The sequence below is a fragment of the Leptinotarsa decemlineata genome, unplaced genomic scaffold (genome assembly GCF_025532065.1).
Source record: "Leptinotarsa decemlineata unplaced genomic scaffold, Ldec_3_MD MMD2_tig00000008_RagTag_RagTag, whole genome shotgun sequence".
Classification (NCBI taxonomy): Eukaryota; Metazoa; Arthropoda; class Insecta; order Coleoptera; family Chrysomelidae; genus Leptinotarsa; species Leptinotarsa decemlineata.
Genome location: NW_027412537.1, coordinates 10,177,750 through 10,190,967, shown reverse-complemented (window position 1 = coordinate 10,190,967; position 13,218 = coordinate 10,177,750). Strand labels below are relative to the sequence as shown.

Genomic DNA, 13,218 nt, shown 5'->3' with positions numbered 1-13,218 from the left:
TGAATGTAGTTTTTAAATACCAGCAATACGCTTGAAATTAATTTTTCCTCATCTGTGTAGTATAATTTCCGTACGCCACTGCACAGATTAAGGCAAAAACGCCACAATGATTTTTGAGAATTTAGTGCCTACTATTTTAGAATTATAGTAATTTAACTTTGGCTAGGTTAGGTTACAGGTAAGATTTGTCTTCATTAACGGACATCTATTGGGGTGAGTACAAAGTGTATGCGAGAATTTTTTGGCAAATTGCTCACGAAACGGAGTTAAAAAATTAAGAAGAAGAATTTATCACTTATAAACGATTAGACCACAGATTAATCTGTGCTTAGACAAGATATTGTGAATTGTGGAAAATAAGATTATCCATTTTTGAGCTTTATATTTCTGACACACACAAAAATGTCGATTCTTATGTATCGATATTCTTATCGACTTTACTTTTTGAGTCGATATTTTATCTTATATCGATATACCGAACACAAGTCTGAAGAAATTACCAGTAGATGCCTGTAGTAGTACTATTTCTGATTCCTGTGAAATAAAAAAAAATTAAATTTTTTCGGTTGGTTTTTATTTTATACATAAAAAGTATATGGCAGGAAAATAACATATGAATTGATATATGTAGTTATGTATCAGAAATTAGTACCGTTAAAAAGTTTTTAGGTTATAAAGAATTAATTTACCAAAAAAATATGGAAAGAAATCAACAGATCAATACAATCGCCCATTTCAGAAAAAATCATCATACGAAACAGTGTATGCTGAACTTCGCTATCAGAACTAACATTCTAGGACTAAGTGTATCCGAGGAAATTAAAATTTCTTTGGATAAATCTGAAAAAATTTTCAATTTGATATCACGTATACAACAGGAACTGAAAAATTTATTAAAAACTAAGTTCAACAGATATGTTGAAGATATCTATGTGTCTTTTAAAATAGGTAAAAAACATGTAAATGGTAAAATTTTGTTGGACAACTTTCCAACTCCTGGGAGAAACCCTATTATCCTACAAGTATTTGACCAGAAGCATGTGGTTTCTTTTAATGATCCTCTTATCATAGACATGAGTCTACCGCCAGTAGTATTCGCAGAGTGCAGTATTCAACCCGCTACATTTGTAACTATTTTTACTAACAACAAACTCTCTGAATACACTTGGTACAAATCATTAGATCAAGTTGAGTGGATAAAATGTGGTACGGGCTATGAATACAAAGTGAAGTTGGAAGATGTTGATCATTATTTGAAATTGGTTTGCATTCCCGTAGAAAACAGAAAGAGAGGACCAATGGCAGAAGCCGCCTCACAATCAAAAGTTCAATATATGAAAGATTTTTCAACTTTTCCTTTTCACAAAAGGCATGAATTTACTAAAAGTTATTTGCAGGATTTCACGTGAGTATTTTTTTCAAATACAATACTAATGGTTCATTCAGAGAAGCCAACTTAGCTCACGAATATGAATAACTTGCTCTTGAAGTCAATTCCAGAGTATGCACTCATACCCCCAATTTATCTCAACAAGTTTTGTTTATATATGTTCCATTCTGTTGAACAGAATTTATCTTCACTTGAGCTTTGGTTTGCATGAATTAATATATCAGCGGTAACTGTAGTACAGCATCGATTATTCGACTTCCAGATAACCAGTCAATAAACCCGTTTTCTGAACACCCATTTCTTCCAATTAATTCAGACAATTAATGCTCTATTGTATACTTCCAAAGCTGCTTGGAATGTGATGAAGAAGTTATCCACAGCTAGAACAATAAAAATACTGGCCTATTATTCAATAATTTATTTGTTAGTGCTTCATTGAGATATATAAAAAATATGTTCCTAATTTGAAAACAAATCTGGCCCTGATGACGTTTCAATGTTTTTAATCAAGAAAACACCCCATTTTACAATAAAGTTTCCACATATCTAATAAATCTTTCAACAACCATAATCTGACCACTATAGGAAAAATAACTTATCTTGGATTAATGATTGATTGAGCTGGGACCATCTAAAGTTAAATTTTGTCTCCTATGATTTGCAAGTTCTACCATTATACCATGCTAAAGTGGCCTCTAGATAACGCTGTGGTATTTTTGGAAAAGAAAGGTTTGAGATTTCTACTTCTCCATCTTTATACAAAACCTTCCTTTATTAATCTCTCTTGAAAATATACTCCTTTCAATTTGAACTGTGGCATTACAAGGTTATATGTTTATTATGCCTTGATTGATTCACACTTGGTATAAATAGTATTAGGGAGGTATGCGGCAAACAATTTTTAAATTCTGTTTTCATTTTACAAAAACGAGCTGTAAGATATTTGTGTTGAGGAAAATTGTATGAAACTTGTAGAATTCTTTTCAAAAGGAATAAAATTCAACTGTATCTTTTTCTTTTATATTTGAAATGTCATGTCTGATAGACTAAAATAAGAGTTAGTTCTATCAGAATCGAATCAATTTACAAGACAAGCACATCAACTTAACATACCATGTTCCCTAGTGGAATATTCAATTGAGTATACGGGAATAAAAATATATAACAATCTGTCTTGAGGAAATACTAACAACTTATTAAAATTCAAGAAAAACTTGATACCTACTTCATGGTTCTTGCTAAATGAGTTCTTTGACAATATTTTAGAGGTTTGAAGAGTGTTTGTTTTTTCTGATTTATTGGCGAATCATTTAAAATGCGTATTATGGAAAAATTAGTAAATATTCGTTTTGAGGGCACCCGGCGATTTTGAAAAAACTTTGAGTGTACTTACGTATTTTGATGCATAGATTACGAATCCGAAAGAAAAAAGCGGCGCTCTCCCTATTTACAAAGTTACGGCCCTTCAAATTTCAGAAAAGGGCAACTTTTCAGCCTTCTTTTTCACAAGACAAACTATTTAAAAACACAAGCATTTATTCACTAGGTCACCTTTACACCTTATTCCTCCTTAATTGACACTTTTCAATTCAACAATCAACATTTTTCTTATAAACTTAATTTAAAAACGAATGCTTGCACCAGTCGTACCAACTATGCCATTAACCTTAAAAACAAAAAAAAAACGAGATATATAACCAAAAAGAAGCTCCATTTTTTAACATTTTTATTGGAAAAATGTAGATTGTTGAAGTGAAAAGTGTCAAGGAAGGAGGAGTAAGGTGTAAAGGTGACCTAGTAAATAAATGCTTGTGTTTTTAAATAGTTTATCTTGTGAAAAAGAAGGCTGAAATTTGAAGGGCCATAACTTTGTTAGAACGGGGAGAACGCCGCTTTTTCTTTTCGGATTCGTAATCTACGTATCAAAATACGTAGGTACACTCAAAAAAAATTTCAAAATCGCCGGAAATATAAACTTCCAACTCTCGCCCATATGTAGAGAAAATCAGTTTTTATCAACTTTTCTGAGAATTTTCACCTTTTTTCCAATCCCAGAAATATTAAAAAATGTAAAAAAGAACTTTATACAGATGTAAAAATAGAAAACCCAAAAGTTACTAAGTAAATTCATAGTGTTTTTCACAAAAAACCTCATACCTAATAATGTGACCTGAATAAATAACTTCAAATGTATTCTGAAACATTTTTCAATGCAAAGAAATTCATACACATTGGAACACTATTTTGCACTACACTTAACAGAGGTGTGAATTTTTACTTTTTATTGACAAATTATTTGACTTGTACATATTAGGTATGTACTGTCATTTCAATTCTTCAGTTTTTATTTTTTTTTACCACTCCTATATACATGTATAAATGTTTAACGGGAAATAAAACTATTAGTATTAACTTAATTTCTTACAATTATTCTGTCTTTCAGTTATCACAAATAAAATTACTAATATTACTGAATACTGTTCAAGGATCTTTGCTTGTGGCCTTCACAATTTTTCATTTTCCATACCTACGAGGACCTGACTGCCTAGCAAAAGTTGACTGCCTAGTATAAATTGACTGCCTAGTAATAGCTCTCTCTTCTCTGTCCTTTAGGGGAACTTGAAAACAGTCCTTTCCGTGAGACGTTGAAGGTAAATCTAATGGGTCAACCTTCTGAACTATCTGATTTAAACTCTTCATTTTATCTTGCTGTTTATGGTAATGTATAGATATGCAAAGGGTATAAATGAAAAGATCTGCTCCATTGACCAAGGTTAAAACCAAAATCGCTATGTGGTATTGAAAACTAGAAGCAAACGCTATAATGACCAGTAAAATTTCAGTCACAAGATAGACGAAAATTTCTAGGCTTGCCAATTTTTTGAATGTGTCTTTTAAAAAAATTTGGTGACTCAGCTGTATGACAACAAAAGATAATACCAAAGCGCAAGTTAGGAACATACTGGCTTCTACGTTTTTGAACACTTTTTCCGAAAAGTATATTTCCATTCCTATAAGTACTGCATTTGTTATATTCATACACAATATTTTTATAGCGATCACTAGTCCACAAATTCTTGATGAGAAATTCATTTTTCAACTTATCCCTCAGATTCCACATTTAATCTTTATCTAACAACTCTTTTAACAATGAAAATGGCGAAGAATCACGCAGTGAGCGACATCTATGTTTTCATACGGATATATCCGGAAACGCCCGAAGGTACCGACCAGTGGCGTACTAATGTAAATTCAATTTACATTTGTAAAATATGCAAAACATGAATTATACAATGCCAAACTTTAAAAATTACTTGATTTGGTTTAAAATGAATTTAAGTTAAATATTTAGTTATGAAAACTGATCCGGTTTTATTACTGAAACAATATTCCAAAATAATTTTTCTAGCAACACTAATTTTTTACAGAATGTTCCAATTTTTTTTTCATTTTGCAATGAAAAATTCCAATTACTCAAGTGAACTTTGGTTGGTAATCCTAACCTCACAAATGAGAGTCGAATTTTTCAATGAAAAGTCAGTTTTTTATGGTGTCTCAATATTAATTTAATTCTCGCCCATAGAAATTTTGGGGGTTAGGGGTTCAGTACCCCCCTTAAACTTGTATGGACTGAACAGATTTCGTTGTTTCATGAATTATTTGAAAAAATCGATTTTCATTTTGTGCTTTCCAAAGACTGTAACTTTTTTGTGTGCAAATTTGCATTGATGTAAATTATATGTATACAGTTGATTCAGTAGGATGTCTACTGTTCACCTGCATACAAAATCTGGAAACAACTTCACAAACACATACTCTGGGGATGGGAGTGAGAGAAATAATGATGTTCTGAAAAGGTGCATATGACATGCCCCAGGTTCAGGTGAAAATCACCTTACCTCTTGCCTCTCAATGAATCTTCTAAATGGAAGACGTTGCACAGGCGTCTGACTGACGTGAAGCAGTAACTCGTCTTGATAATGCCATCTGAGATGATGGCGAAACGTCGACTATCGAATAGTACACAACGGATGAACACCCGGAAAAACAACACATCATATATATATATATATATATATATATATATATATATATATATATATGGACAGGAATATGTTGAAATTATTCTTCGGGTGTATTGTCATCCCCGATGGGAATGAATTTCGCAACGTTTCGACAAAATCACATTTGTCATCATCTGGCGTTTAATTTTAACAGAAAAAGGTTAATATTGATACTTACACTAAATATAAAAAAATATATATAAGAACACTGTATGAAATAATTGTAGAAAGTTTGTAAAAAATCTTTGTCGAAAGATTGAATTTAAATTGACTTAATAGTTATCAAAATTGATATAACTTTGTTTAACAATTTTGAAAAACAAATAGTTGATGTTCATGGAAATATATAGTTATGTTTGATTTATAACATGATTTATGTCAATTATGTTTTGAAATAATAATTATTTTATTTTTAGATTCAGAGTTGTCTCATATAATACTCCTTCCAAACGATACACCCAGATGGATGAAAAGTACAGTTACTGTGATCCAACATTTCTATCAATTGACTACCGAACATTAGTATTATTCAAAGAATTATTAGGTAAATCTGTTATATCTATTTATTTTATTTATTTCAGTCATCTTTACAAACATATCAGGAAAGTACCAATAAGTAGGTAAGTCTAAAAGCTGAGTACAATCCAAAAAAATTCAAATGACCCAAAACTAATAATTATAAAGAGTCAATTATCAGCTACAATGTACAATTTTGGGCTTCAATAACAATATCAGTTCCTTTGTATCAGTGTTGAAGAAGTCTACATCTAAACTTTTGCTGAAATAAATTGTATTTTTCCATTGTTGTCTTTAGAGACGAATATGAACTTGGCTCATTGTGACAAAGAGCAGTAGAAATTGTTGTTACCTTATGCTTTTCTTGTATGCGCTTCTTGGAAAATTAGATATATTGAAGTTCCCAAGTAGTATTATTTCATAATTAATTAACATTATCCGATTATAAAGATGAAAGAACTTTATCTGTTGAAGTATTCAGAGGGAAATAAACAACACCTACTACCTATATAAAATGGCACTATTTTGCGAAAACATTCGTTTCAACTGTGTGAAAGAAAGCTATTTTTCGGGTTTTATGGCCGTGGTCTGCTGGTTTTTATGCATGACGTTTTGTCTACTAGTGCGGTAGAAATTGCCTCTTCTTTTTTATTGAAATTATCCCTGTGTTTTTGAATTCATATTGCCTCTCTATGTTGAGTAGTAGTAGACGAAACGTCAGGAAATAAAAACCTGCGGCCACGGTCAAAAAAACACGGAACATAGATTTCACACAGTTATCTCCGGCCGTGAAAGGTTACATTCTTGAATAATTTCAATGCTGAGTGGGATTGTAACCTCTAGAGTAGAATAAATCCACCAAAAAAACGTGTCTCACACACCAGAGTAGTAACACTTTTCTCTCAGCGTGTTTTGGCAGTCAAGTTAGTTTCGTGGAAGAAATATTTTTCTTTTTTGTTGGTAACCATTTCAATATTTTTCTTTACTTCCCATTTTACAGGCTTCAAAGCGGACATAATTTGTTTACAAGAAATACACAAGAAAATTTATAAAAATTACTTCAGAAGGCAATTCCAGATTAATGGATACTATTGTTATTATAATAGCAGTCAAGTTTCAGAAGGTTTTGGCTTGTTCATTAGGCAGTGGAATTTCAGGTAGGTTTATGACATTGTTCTTTTCTAATTCAAATGTCAACCACGATTCACAATTAATGAAGAACTAGGATTAATATTTTCGTATTGTAAGATTGAAACAACTGATACATTTGCACTGTGTGAACACGCTGCAGTGCATGGGAAGTATTTGTGCATCCTTTTTTGCAATCTCAAAATAACATTTCCAGTAGTTCATCTAACCATATTTGTATGTAGTTAGTTGTAATCCTTTTGAAAGTTTACAAATGCTGCTTCGTCATTGTGGATAGCTCCTCTGCCACCAGTGCTGTTGACAATGAAATCAACATTATCGTTGACAAACTGCAGAAAAGTACCTTCATTTTTGTCCGATTTTCCATAGCCACTTAGTTACAATATTATTTATTAACTTATTTGGTAGCCAGTCGGTAGCCAAGCGGTTCGGCGTGGGTGCTTTGTTCACTCACTCGAATTGACTGCCGTGTTGGTCGGTGATTCAAGCCCTAGTCTGAACGATCGATCTTCACTTGCTACCGTCCAACCCGTGTTAGGAATCACACGTTAAAAGGTAAGACCTCGTTAATCCTTAGCTCGCACAAGTTTCGACTTCTGAGGGTTGTCGTTCGTAGGGGTGCGACAGCTGGTTAACGGAAAAACAGAACTATAGAGCTGTAGGGCTTCTTCAAGGTGGCATGCGACAAATTGATGTAGCTCTTCGTTTGGGGGTCTTCCAAAGTGTGATCAGTGGATTGTGGCGGCGTTTCCGTGAAACTGGCAGTCCAGCCGAACAACATCCAGAGCGAGGACGCGCTACAACTGCAGTTCAAGACCGATTTTTGGTCTTAACTGCAAGAAGACAACCGACAATCACAGCACCTGAGTTGGTTAACGTGTTGCAGCAGACGCACCAGGTAACCATTGGTCGTGATACTGTCAGAAATCGACTGCATGAAGCAGATCTCCACAACAGAAGGCCACTTAGATGTCCACCTTTGTCGAGAGGCAATCGCGGTAGAAGATTAGAGTGGTGTCAAGAACATCAAAACTGGGATGCAAATGATTGGGCCACAGTTTTGTTTACAGACGAATCCAGATTTGGATTTCATCCAGATTCTCGTCGAGTAAGACTGTGGAGACGACCTGGAAATAATGAACGTTTGAGACACGTCCAGGAAGTCCACACATACAGAGGTGGTACAGTAATGCTATGGGGCGGAATCATGATCGGCGGCAGAACCGATCTCGTTTTTCCAAATCGCTCCCTCACAGCTCGACAGTACCTCGACACCATTCTTCTACCTATCGTACGTCCGTTTGCTGGTGCTGTTGGTGAAAACTTCCACCTAATGCACGATAATGCTCGTCCACATGTCGCGCGTCCAGTGACTGACTGGCTCACCAACAAAGGAGTTGATGTATTGCCATGGCCAGCACAATCACCGAACCTGAATCCCATCGAGCATGTGTGGGACATGCTTCAACGAAGAATTACTCCGCATATGGGGAACATTCACACAACGTTTCGATTGAGAGAGCTTTTAATCGCTGAATGGGCAAATGTACCTCAACAAGACATTGACAATCTCATTTTGTCGATGCACGATAGATGTAGGGCCGTAATAAACCAGCGTGGAGGCCATACTTTGTACTGATTCCAATTTTTTTTGTATTATGATTTTTTTTCGGGGTGCTAAAGAAGAGCCATTTTTTTTTTAGTTTTGCTTATATGCGCACTCAGTATTTTTGACCATTTAATAAATTTTGTTGTAAGTTACATTCGTTTAATAATCACCCGTCAACTTTTTTTCCCTAAAGCGACCAAAAAAAAAATTATTGCCATTTTTAAAAATATCCCTAGACTTTTCCGATGTGTATATATATATATATATATATATATATATATATATATATATATATATATATATATATATATACATATATATATATATATATATTTGAAGGACAGTCTTTGCTGACTAGTTAGAAACAAAACTTAGAAACTATCTTTGGGTGATCAGCAAGAACGGAAGTGTACTCTTTCTTATAACACAAGTTAATCCAATATTTCGATAAGCTACAAAAAAAAATGTGATGCAATAATATAAATGTTACAAAAAGGCTCAACTTACTGTTGGTGAGGATGGCCGTGTCGAAAAGAATGTTACATTTAAACAGTTGAAACATGTCAATAAAATAAAACAAGTTACCACATTAAAAGAAAGTTATGACTCTTCACTGATACAAGGAAGCTTATTTACATAATAAAATCGTTATATGGTTTGAAATTATAATTTACTGGTAAATATAAATTTAAATAATCTTCCTTGTATCAGTGATGAGTCATAACTTTCTTTTAATGTAGTAACTTGTTTTATTTTATAGACATGTTTCAACTGTTTAAATGTAACATTATTTTCGACACGGCCATCCTCACCAACAGTAAGTTGAGCCTTTTTGTAACAAAATTTATATTATTGCATCACATTTTTTTTGTAGCTTTTCCTTGATAATGACAGTAAATATTTGAATAACTTGTGTTATAAGAGTACACTTCCGTTCTGCTGATCACCCAAAGATAGTTCCCCACTATTCATTAGTTTCATTCCTAACTAGTCAGCAACGACTACCATTCGCCACTTATGTTTCGCTTGCGTTTACGCAGCTATTTTTATCAAGTACTTTCTTGGTTTTTCTCATTTTGTCTTCAATCGAGGACCGCCTGCCCGGTACTGACGATGCCCAATAGGCTGAAACAGATGTCTACCGGTGGCTCTTAAATTGAAATCAATATGAGAATGATCAAAAAGTATATATATATATATATATATATATATATATATATATATATATATATATATATATATATATATATATATATATATATATATATATATATATATATATATATATATTCACTTGCCTTTAGACATGTGCATTCAATGCATGTACAGTTTGGCCAAGAAGTCCAAAGTAACCCTAATTATTCATATATATGGGATCTGATCAAAAGAAATGAAGATCTCAAAAATGAATTTGTGAAAATGCCGACTTCTCTTCAAGTAACCGTACTCAGACATTGGAAAAAGAAGTATTATGTGATTGTTGGCAATACTCATTTTACCGATAAGCTAGAGTCAAATCATTTGAGGTTATTGCACATCAACATGACTACAGGCTATATGGAAACTTTGAAGAGAACTTATGAAGAGGTGGGTACTTTATTGAACTTCAATTTGGATGTTAGTTTTATCAACATATTTTTCAGAATGGTACCAAGGTAGCTGTGATACTATGCGGTAATTTCAATAGCCAACCTGATCAGTCGTTATATGAATATGTAACGAAAGGAATGATCGATCCAGCTCATGAGGATTGCTTGAAAGGTAAAATATCAATGAAATTCCAATAAGGAATAAAAGTTTCATAGAATGATTTCACAGGATTTAATTCAGAATTGTACGTCACTGATCGTTCACCTATTGGCGCCTCTTTTCTATATCACTTGTCACCGTTTATAGTCTTTTTTTTTATTCATACACTATGAAACTTGGTTTAGAAAATACCGTTACTCAATTCAGATTGTTCCACAAGAAACTGATATGTATACGAAGTAAGTTGGTTGCTAAATGAACTGTAATACGTTAAATTAGTTAAAAAAAATTGCAAAAAATATTTTTACCATAAGTGTACTGATGAAAGTTTGAGTGGTATTCAAGAGAGAAAAAGAGAAGTTCCTTTATTGAATCTGAAGAATATACATTCCAGCCAGTTTCACAACAGTCACCAGTTTTCAACATCACAGATACAATGGTTGATATTGTTATATGTATGTTTATTACCACATATAAATAGTAAGCTATGGTGGTTGCCATAACGAAGATAACAAAAAAGAATATATAACTGGAAAGTACATACACTGTTATAAAACTGAAAGATTGCTGTTCCCAAAGGCTTATAACATGGTGTCAGAAGTGGGATATGTTCATAAAGACACTTCCTACACCTGAATTTTTGTAATTTCTTCATAGCGTTGACTCCTTCAGATTTCAGTGTTTTAGAAAAATTCCATTTTCTTTACAATAAAAATTGAAAAATGTTTTTGAAAATTTGCAAAGTCTAAATATCATTAGAAGAGTTGATTATCCTATCAATTAGGTATATAGTTTGACTTTGACTTTGTATTGATACAAAATCACTCAGCAAAAGAGTACATCTCATCATTCTCATAAGTAACGGTATTGTTAGTAGAGTTACTGGAAGAAGTATTTTTTTGTAGTGTATGTATGATGTTTGTACTTGTTTTGTAAAATCTGGAGAGGATTCACATATTAAAGAAACACAACAAACCTACGACAGTTAAAAATTGAAAATGACAATGGATGAGTGAGAAATATGAACAAAATATATGTTGTGGAATATAAACGATCGATCTTATCACAATTTTTATTGAAGGAGCTAATTTTATTAAATAGTCAAAGACAGAGGACAAATCTTGTCGGCTGTCAATGTTAAAGCTTGGCTTTACTACTGATTGCTTTGGGAAACCTCGTTTATCTTTGATATTCGAAGATGTATTTCTCTGTCCTACCCCTAGATGGCGTCATTGTCGCCCTTATTCACTCAGACTTGTCCTTTGCAGCAATGCATTTGAGGATCACATTTATCTTGTTTCAGTCAGTGAAAATGGAATGATAGCAATGTATCACTGTTTGGGAATGGAAAGTGCCTGCGGAACTCCAAAGTTCACAAATTATACGAAAGATTTCAAAGGTTGTTTGGACTACATATTTATTGAAAGTGAAAAGTTGAAGGTCCGGCAGGTGATTCCAATGACAGAGGAAGAAGAGTTAGCCAAGCATGAGGGCCTGCCAAATGAATACTTTCCGTCAGATCACCTTCCCTTAGTGGTGGATTTGAAATTCAAATTGGGGCCGTGGGAATTGGATTGAAAGTTACATGTATATTGTCGTCTGATCTATTGCTGTGGTATTTTAGTTGTGCCTGAAATTATTATTGTTAACCAAGAGGTGTTCTATTTTTGATATCAATTTTCTGTAATGAATATTAATGTGTTTACATTTTTGTATGTCCCTTAGTAGTTGATTTGAAATTCAAATCGGCGCATTTGGGTTAAAAACCATTATATTGTCGTCTGATCTATTACTGTGATATTCTAGTTGTGCCTTAAATCGTTATGGTTGATCATTAGGTGTTCTATTTTTGATATAAATTTTCTATAATGAATATTAATGTGTTTACATTTTTATATGTCCCTTAATAGTTGATTTGAAATAAAATCGGCGCATTTGGGTTGAAAGTTACCATTATATTGTCGTCTGATCTATTGCTGTGATATTATAGTTGTGTCTTAAATCGTTAATCATTATATGTTCTATTTTTCATATCCATTTTCTGTAATAAATATTAATGTCTTTACATGTTTTTATGTGTAATGTTCCTCCTATAATATTTTCAAAAGAACATGAGAAATTTTTCAACAGGCTTTGAAAAAAAAAGGCTCCAATATACTTTCCTAGTATGTATATATGAATAAGCGTCTAAGCTATATGCATCCATTTACAGAATCCAACTCCGCTTTGATTTGCGTAAGCGACTTCTAGGGTGTTTAATTTCGATTAAATAGTAGACAGTAAATGACTGCTGACAATATGAAAATTATTTTCTGATCGTTTTGTTGTGAGGCTAAACTGACTTCAAAAAGAAAGAGAGAGAGATCAAACTAGACTGTGATCTGGAGTTAACATCATCAGGAGATGACTAAAAGCCTGTCATCTGACTTGGTAGGACTTAATGTTTGAATAGACTATCATAAACTGATATCTGTCGGAGAAATTTGCGACAGAGCCAGATTTGTCCCTCTGTGAGAAAAATATACTAAATTTACGCAGCAACTCATCATAATTCTACACCTGCATAAAGTTCTCCATTACAAATTTCAATTTTTTTCAGATTGTGGAAAGTGAAAAAATCAATAAAAACTCTAATTCTTCTAACTTTTGTTCAGTGACACTAGATTTGATGTAGGTGGGTTAAGTCTGAAATAATTTTTTTTTATTGTGAATAAAGTACAGATAGTGTGTAATGAGTGTTA

General features: G+C 33.0%; 1 protein-coding gene across 1 annotated transcript; it reads left to right on the top strand.

Annotated features, from left to right (window-relative positions):
- Positions 1-310: 310 nt before the first annotated feature.
- Positions 311-12,542, top strand: LOC111508479 (2',5'-phosphodiesterase 12). The gene is made up of 6 exons (XM_023163988.2): positions 311-1,405; positions 5,871-5,998; positions 6,971-7,127; positions 10,033-10,315; positions 10,372-10,489; positions 11,781-12,542. The coding sequence occupies exons 1-6, from the start codon at positions 699-701 to the stop codon at positions 12,053-12,055; spliced, it is 1,668 nt and encodes a 555-aa protein (XP_023019756.2). The 5' UTR covers positions 311-698; the 3' UTR covers positions 12,056-12,542.
- The last annotated feature ends 676 nt before the right edge of the window (positions 12,543-13,218 follow it).